The sequence below is a fragment of the Dendrobates tinctorius genome, unplaced genomic scaffold (assembly GCF_039654945.1).
Source record: "Dendrobates tinctorius isolate UK_male_01 unplaced genomic scaffold, ASM3965494v1 ptg000105l, whole genome shotgun sequence".
Taxonomy (NCBI): domain Eukaryota; kingdom Metazoa; phylum Chordata; class Amphibia; order Anura; family Dendrobatidae; genus Dendrobates; species Dendrobates tinctorius.
Genome location: NW_027361773.1, coordinates 10,782,261 through 10,794,773, shown reverse-complemented (window position 1 = coordinate 10,794,773; position 12,513 = coordinate 10,782,261). Strand labels below are relative to the sequence as shown.

Below are 12,513 nucleotides of genomic sequence, written 5' to 3'. Positions count from 1 at the left end.
AGTCCCTATGGGAGTCATGTGTACAGACCAGTCAGCCTCCAGATCCGGTACCCGTCTTGTGAAGCGTCCGAGTGGTGAGTGAGCTTCGAGAAAGTCCAGTACAATAATGTCTGTTCTCTTTCTCTCTCTCTTGTCTCCTCTCTCCCCTCTTCTTACATACATTGGTGGGGTAGAGCATTGGAGGTCCCTAAAAAGGGGGTAAATTAAATGCTAGGAATAAGGCATATTCCTTATGTAAAAAAAAAAAAAAAAAAAAAGAGAAAAGTCCCTTAGGAATAAGGGGTTGTGTCAGACCTGTACTGTTAGAACAGTAGAGGAAGAAACACCCGCTCTGCTGAGAGCTGGAGATCCCTGATTGTAAGAAGTCTACAATCAGGAAGGGCTTTGCAGTCAACAAACATGGATAGCAAAGCAATGGATAGACCAGCCCCTCATTGGTCTCTCAGGAAGACCATAGGAGAGCTCTATTAAAACTCGCTACTGAGAAAGTAGCTCAGATGGAAAAGATACATTCCTAGAAGAGGATACAGTACGGACAAGCTTATTAAAGCAGTCCAACCTACCATGGGGCTTGTAGATGCGAAAGCCAAGAACTCATGTTCAACAAGCTTGCTATAAGGAAAACGTAGAGCCTTCCCTATTAACTAACAGTTGCAAGGACTCATTAAAAGGGAATGGGAAAAACCAGTGAGGAAGTTCCAGATAATCAAATCCCTGTAAAGGAAGTGCCCTTTTGAGGAAGAGACAGCCTCATCCTGGGATGAGGCTTCAAAATTGACGTAGCGATCTCAAAGGTTGCCAGAAAGTCCTTCCCGCTCCTTAAGGATTTAGGTTCCCTGAAAGAACTTCCAACAGAAAGACAGATAGTTGTCTTAAAACAGCCTTGGTGCCCTCAGCTGAAACACTTAGATCGGCCATCGCGGCCACTGGTGTGGTTAGATCCCTTAAGAACCTGGAGGATCAGCTAGAGCAAAGAAACCTCAGGGAGACTATCCTAGAGGCAACACCGGCCAAAAGAGCAGCAGCAGTATTCCTAGCTGAGACTTCAGCAGGATTCAGCAAGGCTAGCAGGAAAATTAGCAGCTTTGGCTAAGGTGCGACGCCGTTCAGGATGGCTTAAATGCTGGCTGGGGGACACACAGGAACCCTTCCAGTGACAGGCCTTCTCAGGTGCACTTCCTTCCAGCTTGGGAGAAGTTCTCGTTCAGCACCTGGATCCGGAAAATTGTGGGATCAGGTCTGGAGTTAAGATTCCACCACTGGCTTCCACGAGGGCATAGGCAGTCCTCTCAAAGAAAGACAGTCTGGAAGGGGAAGCAACCTCACTCCTAGACAAACATGTCTTCGAAGAAATTTCGATAGGATAGAGTTTTACTCCCCCCTGTTTAAAAAAAAAAACAAAAAAAAAAACTCCCCAGATAGATTCCTGGAGGACAATCATAATTCTGGAAAGACCTCAATAGGTATCTAATAATCCCGTCTTCCAAGATGGAGACGATAAGGCCAGCAGTAGAGCTCCTCCTTCCTCAAATGTTATATAACAATTCCGAGACCTCAAGAATACTTATCACCAGATCCGGCAATAAGGCCATATATGTCTCAGAGTGACAGTCCAGATGGGTCTCAGTAGCGTCACTTCCAATACAGGGCCCTGCCCTGTGGAGTAGTGATAGCCCTCAAGTTTTTCACAAGGCTAATCGCAAAAATCACAGCGCACCTCAGAGGGAAAGATACTTTGGTGATACCCTATCGGGACAACGTCTTAATACTGAGAAGAGATCTTCCTTACTGTCAGGATCAAGTCAGAATAGTGATGAAAACACTATAGACGCTAGGATGGCAGCTGGACCTCAAAAAAAAAAAAAAAAAAAAAAAATGGAACCAGCAACGATCTAGAAATTCTTGAGGTTAACAGTGGACTCGGTGGAGCAGGAGTATCACCTCCCAGAGGAAGACAAGGGAGATATAAAAAAAAAAAAAAAAAAAAAAAGCAGAAATAGTTCTGAGATGGACCTTGTTGATGTTGGGGTCCCTCACCTCTGACATACCAGCAGTGAAATGGCCTAGTTCCACTCAAGCGAACGGTAAGGGTGTGTGATACAGAACAACCGGGAACTTCAGGAACGGTTAGAGCAAAAGCTCACCCTCCTGGACTCTGTACTCCAGTCACTCATGTGGTGGTTACAGATAGTCCTCCCCGAGAGGAGTACCCTGCACGCACACACACACACACACACACACACACACACACACACACACACACTGCCTCCAAGGTGGTCACAATGGGCGCTAGTCCTTGGGGATGGGGCGCCAACCTAGGCCACCGGCCCTTCTTGGGTGAGCGTGACTGCTTCCAAAAGTAAACACATTATGGCTCCAGGATCCCTGGGCCCAGGAGGAAAGAAATCTATCCTCAAACAATTGAGAACTAACAATCGAAAAAAGTCAGAGGAGTTGTTACCACACTTAAAGAGGACACCACGTGAGAGTCCTATCAGACAACCAAGCGGTGGTTGCATATGTAAACCACCAGGGAGACACCCGTCCTCAGTCCTTGATGCAGATAGTCACCGGCCCTTTTTAGGCTGAAGGTGACTGCTATTGTCAAAGGGCCTCCACTAAGCAGCTTGAGACCAGATCATGACTCTGGCAGAACACCAGTCCCTCTCATTACCGGCCCTGCATATCCGAAGTATAGACAACCTGAAGGCAGACTGTCTGAGCAGGAACCACTTGAGGCAAGGAGAAGGGTACCTAAAAGAATCCATTTCTCAATGGATAGTGCACATTTGGGAAAACCCAGTATAGATCTCTCCACCTCAAAAAAGCCAACAGGAAGGTTCATAAATTCTGCGCCCTAAGTCCAGCACACAGACCATGGACAGTAGACACCTTCAGGATAATGTGGACATCAGGTCTCCTGTACACCTTCCCTCCAATATGCCTCATACCAGTGGTTTTTGAGGAAGATCAGGGAGGTCAGAGCCAGAGTGTTCATAATAGCTCCCTTTTTGGCCAAAAAGAGTGATATCAGTAACAGAGGTCTAGGACCTTCCAACACAGCGTCCCTTCAATCACCCTCAGAGATCCAGGCTGCAGTTGACAACCTGAAATTTACAAGGTCGCTACTAGAGGAAAAGGGATTCTCAGCAGCGTTAATATCCACCTTACTCATTAGCAGAAAACTAGTGACTACAAAAATTTTTTAAGAGGATATGTAAAAAATTCTTATCTCCTCAGACCCAATACGGGAAGGGAAAGTCCCGATAGGGGCAATACTGGAATTTCTGCAGAAAGGTTTAGGATTGGGGTTAACTGTCAGTGCCCTCAAAGTACACGTCTCAGCCCTGGCAGCCTTATTCAACTGCGACCAGGCAAACAATAGGTGGGTGGCCAGGTTTATCCAGGCCTGTACTAAAGCTGATTCTGTCATGTCCTCTACTCCTCCTACTCCTCCTTGGGATCTAAATTTACTCCTGTCATCTCGGACAGAGTCTGATCAAAACACAACATTAGCTAAGGATTCTAACATTAAACAGCCTTATTAATGGCACGCGCATCGGCCAGTAGGTTGAGCATTCACTCGCATTATCAATAAGACCCTCCCTACACTCAGGCCATAGACGATAGAGTTGTGTTAAAATTAGATCCAGCATACCTTCCCAAGGTGATGTCAAAATATCATAGGGCTCAGGAGATAATCTTATCTATTTTGTCATGATACTAACTACCAGAAGGAGGAGAGGCTTCATTGCCTAGATATGAGGAGATATCTCCTGCAGTATTTAGAGGTAACGAGTCCTTGGAGAATACAGAGGTCCTTATTTGTCTCATTCCAAGGGGCAAGGAAGAGCCTTAAAAGCCTCTAAACAGACTATAGCTAGATGAGTGAAAAAGGCCATTATGCTAACATATAGCAGTGTAGGCAGGGCTATTCCAGAAGGTATAAAGCCCACTCCAGGAGGGCCATGATGACGCCCGGGATGGAGAGAGCAGACGCTCCCATAGACCAAACCTGTGAGGCGGCCTCTTGGTCCGCTCCGGCATTATAGGTTAAACCTATTTGCTACCTCTGATCTCACATTTGGGAGAAGAGTGTTACAAGCAGTGATCCCTCCCTAAGAGAATACAAATCTCTGTAACTCTCTCGTGGTGCCATCATGTAGAATGGAAAAACACGGGTATTACATACCTGGTAATGTGTTTTTTCATGAGACATGACGGCACCCTTATATTCCCTCCCTATTGATCACATCATTAGTTGGGTGCATTATTAGCATTATACACTCCCTTGGGTGTCAGAAATTTAGTAGTGTAAAGGATGTATTATTTATATGTACACTAACCTGCGTAATTCCTCTCGTGCTCTGTAAAACAACTGATGCGGAGAGAGGAGCCGCCCCTTTTATCTTGAAGGTTTCCTGTCCTCATTGGGCGGATCCCCTCTCTCGTGGTGCCGTCATGTCTCATGAAAAAACACATTACCAGGTATGTAATACCCGTGTATTCTCACCTAACACAAAATCCCTGATGCCCTTCTATCTTATAAAAAATGTAAAATAAAAAAATAACATATACTTACCTTAATGCCAATCCCCAATGATCATGTCTCCTGTAAGCAATCAAAAATAATAAACCACCATATACTCTCCTGTCCGCCATAGTCCACATTATCAAGAATGTCCCACGTGTAGAACAGTCACATCGGGCGAAGTGACTGCTTTAACCGGCCGCCAGCGATACACTAACAGGAGCGTCATCGCTCCCACAGTGTATCACTGAGCTGCGATGAGTGAGTTCACTGTAGTTTATCAACTGATCACCTCTGGTGATCTCACTTATGGCACCACAACTGAGTGAGAGCTTTCTCATTCAGCGGTGGTGCTGTAAGGGAGATCACCAAAGCTGATGAGCTGATGAACTCCGGTAAATTCTCTCACTGCTGCTCAGTGCTATACACTGCAGGAGCGATTACCCCTGTGTCAGTCTGTAGCCGGCTGTTCTTGAAAGCAGTGTCATCAGTGACTGCTCTCAAAGTCATCAGGATAGTCATGGGACATTATGGATTATTATCTTCTCGGCGGACTGGTGACGAATATTAACAAAAGCAAACCACTGAGAGTGGGGGATAGAAGGACCAGCAGGTTCACATGAATATGAATAAAATAAATATTTAAAAAAAAAATTTAAAAAAGTTTTTATTAAATCTTGACACAAAAAAATATAAAAATATATGACAAAATAATCAATAAATGTGTACCATATAATAAAAAAGGCACAAAAAACGCAGATATATAAATAAATGCACCAATAATACACAGTTAGGTCCATATATATTTGGACAGAGACAACATTTTTCTAATTTTGGTTCTAGACATTACCACAATGAATTTTAAACAAAACAATTCAGATGCAGTTGAAGTTCAGACTTTCAGCTTTCATTTGAGGGTATCCACATTAAAATTGGATGAAGGGTTTAGGAGTTTCAATTCCTTAACATGTGCCACCCTGTTTTTAAAGGGACCAAACGTAATTGGACAATTGACTCCAAGGCTATTTCATGGACAGGTGTGGGCAATCCCTTCGTTATGTCATTCTCAATTAAGCAGATAAAAGGCCTGGAGTTGATAACCAAAAGTAATTGGACAGATTAAATAATTGTAAATAAAATGTTCATTTCTAGTACTTGGTTGAAAACCCTTTGTTGGCAATGACTGCCTGAAGTCTTGAACTCATTGACATCACCAGACGCTGTGTTTCCTCCTTTTTGATGCTCTGCCAGGCCTTCACTGCGGTGGTTTTTAGTTGCTGTTTGTTTGTGGGGCTTTTCTGTATGAAGTTTAGTCTTTAACAAGTGAACTGCATGCTCAATTGGGTTGAGATCAGGTGACTGACTTGGCCATTCAAGAATATTGCACTTCTTTGCTTTAATAAACTCCTGAGTTGCTTTGGCTTTATGTTTTGGGTCATTGTTCATCTGTAGTATGAAACAATGATCAATCAGTTTGGCTGCATTTGGCTGGATCTGATCACACAGTATGGCTCTGAATACCTCAGAATTCATTCGGCTGCTTCTGTCCTCTGTCACATCATCAATAAACACTAGTGACCCAGTGCCACTGCAGGCTAAGAGGTAACTAATGTGAAAAGACCACTAAGTCACTGTGCTAAAAAAATCAATCAGTTCCACTTAATCATAATTTAATAAATAAATAGAGTAAATAGTGCAAACAGTGTAAACTACTATATAGCCAAGATGCAGGAAACACCTGCACCGCTGTGCAATGAAAATCAATTGATCACACAAAGTCTAGTGTGATAAAAAATCACTAATGTGCAGCAATGCTAACGGTTGAAAGGTCAAAATTAGGAGGACCTTGACAGCGTTGTGCAAAAAAAGTGCAGAAAGTTAGTTATACCTGGATGCCAAAGTTAGGAATCGCGGTGTGCCACAAAGAACGCGCCCCGATGCGTGTTTCAGATTTGGAAATCCTGATGAAGGATTTCCAAATCTGAAACGCGCGTCGGGGCGCGTTCTTTGTGGCACATCGCGATTCCTAACTTTGGCATCCAGGTATAACTTCCTTTCTGCACTGTTTTTTTGCAAAACGCTGTCAAGGTCCTCCTAATTTTGGTCTTTCAGCCATTTGCACTGCTGCACCTTAGTGATTTTTTATCATACTAGACTTTGTGTGATCAATTAATTTTCATTGCACAGCGGTGCAGGTGTTTCCAGCATCTTGGCTATATATTAGTTTACACTGCACTTTTTTACTCTATTTATTAAATTATGATTAAGTGGAACTGATTGGTTACCTCTTAGCCTGCACTACTGTATTTTATCTATTTTTTTATTTACTTATACACCTGATTTGTTATTAATCATACATATGATTTTTGGTGCTTTATTGCCTGGTTTTATTATGTCTCTTATTATAAATGATTGGCTACCTAAATACCATTAATTTTGGACTATTTATATGTATTTATATTATTGGTGCCTCATTTATTTATATATCTGTGTTTTTTTGTGCCTGTTTTTATTATATGGTACACATGTATTGATTATTTTGTCATATACCGGTATTTTAAAAAAATTTTGTGTCATGATTTAATAAAAAACCTTTTTAAATTAATTTTTTTATTATTTATTTTATTGTTTTTTCATGTGAACCTGCTGCTCCTTCTCTCCCCCACTCTCGGTGGTTTGCTTTCATTATTTACCAGGATGGTCTGTCATCCAACTTTCAAGGGGTGGCATCCTACTATGACATAGAATTTTATGGTATTATTATATAGTGGGAATATTTAATTATCAGTATTGCTTCCTCTTGTCTAATTCTAGGTAAAGAATATTGTGGTTTATTATTTTATTTTTGTTACATGAGATGTTGGCTTCAGTGGATTAAGCATTCGGTTAGTATGGATTAATTTAGATTCAATAAGGACTGTATCATTATTTCAAATAAAGGACTTTATTCTGGGTGTGTGTTTTTTTTGTGTAAATCATGTTTATTGAAAAAATTATACAATACAAAATCCAGGCTTATTGTTAAGTATATAAGAAAGCATATAATCCACATCAGCATGAAATTATCAACTTTAGGATATAAATGATGGCTATATCATTTCTGTTGTAATAAAACTTGCTCAACTGGCAACAAACAATATATTGATGGGTTTCCAAAGCAGTCAATAAAAGGATATTGACTTGTTTAGAATGCTTGTGAAAAGAATTTATTTATACAGCTTTGACAAGAAAATGAAAAGAAAGGAAAAAAGGAAATAAGAGGGAAAAAAGAAAGAAGAAAAGAGAGGGGAAGGGAGGGGATTAAATGATCATAGGAAATAGGGATTACACATTAGAAATGGGATTCAAGCATTCCCTAGACCCGGGAGGCCATAGGTCCCGCGACCACTCCGAAGGGAGTCAAGGTCTGGAATGACCATCCAGGAACCCAGGGCGCTCCAAAAACCATCCAGTCAAGTCAAGGTGGTGTTTATATATTGGAGAATATGAACAGTGTCCCGATACCCAAGCTTCCAACCCAGGGGTCTCTCTAAAAACAAGTCAGGGAGCCCAAGTGTTATAGACTCTGTCCGTGTCTCCAGCTATTTGGCCTATCATTTGCTCCATTCTATAGATATCATTGAGCTCAGCGACAAATTCAGAATGAGAAGGTGGCTTTACTTGTTTCCAATATCTGGGAATCAGGTTCCTGACAGCTGTAAGGAAATGCCTAAGAAGACCTTTCTTGAATTTGGAAACTGAGATATCGCTCAAGGACAGTAATGCAGCTTCCATTGTAGGTCTGATATTGTTAAAAGACAGTCTATTGTGTAGGTCAAAAATTGCTGACCACAAGTTTTTGATGGGCGGGCAATGCCACCATGTATGAGTATATGTGCCCACCTCATTTAGGCATCTCCAACAAGTATCTGGGACTACCGGGAATATATAGTGGATAGAGGAAGGGCATCTATAACATCTTGCAAGAATCCTGTAGCTCCTCTCCTGTGATGTAGAACATAGTGAAGATCTAGACGTAAAGAGAAGAATATTTGATTGTATAACAGAGATACGGTATGATCCGGAGAGCTCCTAGATAGGCAGAGGGTCTCAAAGGGTGTTAATGCTCTGAAAAGATTTTCCGATTAGCCAATTTTATTATTAAACTTCTCAATTGTTCAAAAAAGAACCAAGAGCCTGTCGGTGGTTCCTCATCTGAGAAAATATCCTGTAACGACTTCATTCCTGATCGAGTCATGTAGTCATAGACTATAGGGTAAGAGCTTTTTTCTTTACTTAAAAATTTTTTCCTAAATGGTACCGCAGGAAAGAATGGATTATCATAAATGGGAGTTAGGGGGCCAGAAGATGAATAGATCTCTAGGGTTCGGCCTCCTCGATTGAGAAAAGCCACCATATTCGTGGTGAGGAAGGGCAGAGATGTGTTGCTTTCACCATCCCCTCTTGGGGACCAATTTGTGAGTCATGGCCGTTGAGGTCATTTTCCAATCCTACCCACTTTTTATGTCCTTTGCTATGGAATAGATCCAAAATACATGCTCCAATCAAGGTGTGACCATACAAAGAAAAATCTGGCAAACCCACTCCCCCACTCGGCTTAACAGAAAATAAGAAATACGAGCTCATTTATGTGACCATACGAATCTAGTGATCGCTCTTTTAAGGCGTGAGAAGGAGGCAGGTAGGTACATAGGGATTGTTTGGAAGTAGTACAGGAGACGAGGCAATAGGTCTATCTTTATCACATTAACCCGGCCCAACCAAGAAAGCTGTAGTCTATACCATCTCTCTAAATCTGACTCAGCTTTGTGTAAGACGACCTTGAAATTGACATCGTATAGTTGCGATGTCTTGGCTGTGATCTTGACTCCCAAGTAGGTTAGAGAGTCAAAGCGCCAGCGAAAAGGAAATTAGGCACTCAACTGTTCTATCAGAGGAGGTTTCAGGGATATATTCAGGATCTCAGACTTATGGGAGTTGATTTTAAAGTTACTGAGATGACCAAATCTATGTAGCTCTTGAATAATGTTTGGAAAGCTTGTAATCGGAGAGGAGGTAAATAGAAGAACATCATCTGTGAAAAGTGCCAGTTTGTGTTCACCTGATTGCAATTTTGGACCTTTAATTGATGAATTATTACGAATTGCAGCTGCCATATGCTCCATCGTTAGTATGTAGAGTAAGGGCGAAAGGGGACAGCCCTGCCTTGTACCGTTCCGAATAGGGAAAATATTTGATAATGCGCCATTGGCTTTAACTTGTGCACTATGGGTGTGTGCTTTTTAATAATATCATTATGGGGTTAGTAATGGGGATGTCTTATAGATGCCGCTCAATTACTAACCTGTCGAGTTTAACAAAGATGACATTGATCCCCCCACTCAACCATAACTCCACTTGTCACCGCACTAGGACAAGTGGGAGGAGCGAGGCTAAGCACCAGATTTGATGCATCTTATAGATACAGGTTTTCTGGGGGGGCTGAGATCTGATGTTTTTAGCCTGGGACAGGGCCAGCGTCCATGGCCCATACCTAGACTATTAATATCAGCCTGCAGATGTCTGCCTAGCCTTTGATGGTTAGATTTTATAGGGGGACCCTATGTCAATTTTTTCCTGGGGTCCACCTGTAAACTAGCCAGTAAAGGTTACGCAAACAGCTGTGAGCTAATATTAATAGCCTGGAAACCTGGCTATTGGCTTCTTCCCAGAATATTAACATCATCTCTCAACCAATCGTCTTTCCCTCTGCTGATTATGAAATTACGCAGTCCCACTTGTGGCGGCCATACACGTGGGGCCACCTCTGTTTTCCACTCAGGATCCTGACTTATGGGATCGTTCATGAATCTGACTCCCTCTGGGTAATATGCATATACTTTATGCCACCACTAGGGCTCTTATGGGAGGCTTTGCCAATTGCATGGGCTCCTCTTGAGGTTTTCTGTGATTACATTTTACTGGACTGGTGATTCAGGTCATTATTGTTGCTCCCCTTTGGGGGTTTCATCTCTTTTCTTATCTGGTATCCCAGGTCGCAGATTGGGAATAGGATATATTTTTACATCTCTTTTGCCTCATGAGCCACTAGGAGGATTTTTTTGGGCAATTACTGATGTATTACTCTTATATATTGGGGATTTTATTGTGTTATTTTCTCTGAGTGGACACAGTTTCATGTTTTTTTAATTGTGTTTTAATTGTATTTGTGTACCAATAAAATTGTTGTTTATTTTTTGTATATTGTTGTGGTGTGCATATTTTCCAGTAGTGTTTTCTTTTCTTTTTTGTTCATCTCTCTCCTTTTACTACTGTGTATGCACCCCTGCATTACTATTTTTTATATAGTGTGGTGCGCTGGGTCCTCTTTTCATTACGCAGGAGCCCACGCATTTTTTTTTTAATTAGCAGTTGTTGTTTGGTTACAATCTATGTAGGTCCATCCTGTTAAGGCTCTTACATAGGTTGGTTACCATGTGTATATTTGTGTGTTTGTTTACTTACCATCTTAGTAATGAGAGTGTCTAGCTGACACCTTTTCATTACTAAACCTAGGGCTAGGTGTTAATGACAGCTGCTGACACCAAGCCCTAGTCCCATTTCCCTGATGCTACTGAATCAGAATGAAAAAGGTGGTGTTGAACCAAAAAATTACATCAGAAAACTTAAAAAAATCTTTATTTAGCTTAAAAAAGCCTCAATTGCTGTACAAAAACGCATGCAAAAAACGCATGCAAGGATGCATACAAAACTGCGGCAAAATGCGCGTTTTTGCTGTGAAGAGATACAGAAACCTTGCAGAAATTTCTGCAAGCAAATGCTTAACATGCGCACATACCCTTAAGCTTCAATAATACATGCGGTTTTTAGCAGAGTTTTTGAAAACCAAGTGTGGACCATAAAGGAGGCAATGTGAAAAGGAAGACTTCAATTTTTTCCAACTCCACACCTTGGATAAAAACTGCTCAAAACTGCATGTGTGAACAGAACACAAGAAATAATAAAAGAGAATGACTTGCATGCTTATCCATCCACTTCTTATAAATGCAGGATTCTCAAAAAGTCAGACTTCAAACAGACACACAACCTGATTCACATTCAGAAAATAAGCTAAGATTCACTTCAGAATTAGCGGCAACGGCTTTGGACTGAATGGAATAATGTCAAGGACGGGTTCACTTGAGAATAAAAATTCTGATGTACTGTTTTGTGTTGTAACATTTGTTGACTCAGTGTTATCACTATCTCCCATGAAAGGTCCTTTGATAGAAAATAAATGCATGTTGTACAGACACTAACTCCATCTTAAAACAACAATAACTACAGTAAACTTTCAGGGCACCAATGACCATATATTCCTCACTACTGTGCTTCACCACAGTGCCCGTCCCTGACTGACATTACCAGTACAACATCCTTGAGGCTGGTCACCAAAACCAAGCCTACTCACCACCATGAGGTTTTATATCTTCTATTAGTTATAATAATGAGTCCACCTTAATTTGTCTGCAACTTTCATCTGACTCCTAAACCGCAAAGCTGTGACGGGTTATAAAATTCCAAGCCACATATGTCACTTTTCGCCTTTTTTTGTTTTAGAAATCACTTTAGTAAACTGGGAATAGGCATATTGTCCTTGATGTTAATGTACTTGATTTTACCTTTATCTGCTCCCACTGGCATAAGACCACCAGGAATAGGCATATTTCCCTTCGTGTTAATGCACTTTATTACTTTACCCATTGTCACTCACACAGACTCAAGGGCACCCAGATTAGGCACTTTTTTGTTCATTTTAATGCACTAGATTACTGCATTGTCCCAACGACAACCTTGAAAGAAAAAGGAGTTGGTCAATATAAACAGTAAAAATCTGTACCTCAGAATTCTCAAGTCACATGAAAAAAGAGGGTCCATGAAGCTACAGATTGTATTAAAAAGCATGCCTACTAGTGATGAGCGAGTGTACTCGTTGCTCAGGT

General features: G+C 41.3%; 1 protein-coding gene across 1 annotated transcript in view; it reads right to left on the bottom strand.

Moving 5' to 3' along the window:
• LOC141100521 (acrosin-like) overlaps positions 1–12,274 on the bottom strand; it is a 38,149-nt gene extending 25,875 nt beyond the window's left edge. Inside the window, exon 1 of the mRNA XM_073589085.1 lies at positions 12,193–12,274. Within this exon, the coding sequence (XP_073445186.1) occupies positions 12,193–12,274 (82 nt within the window). The remainder of the gene's footprint in view (positions 1–12,192) is intronic.
• Between the last annotated feature and the right edge of the window lie 239 nt (positions 12,275–12,513).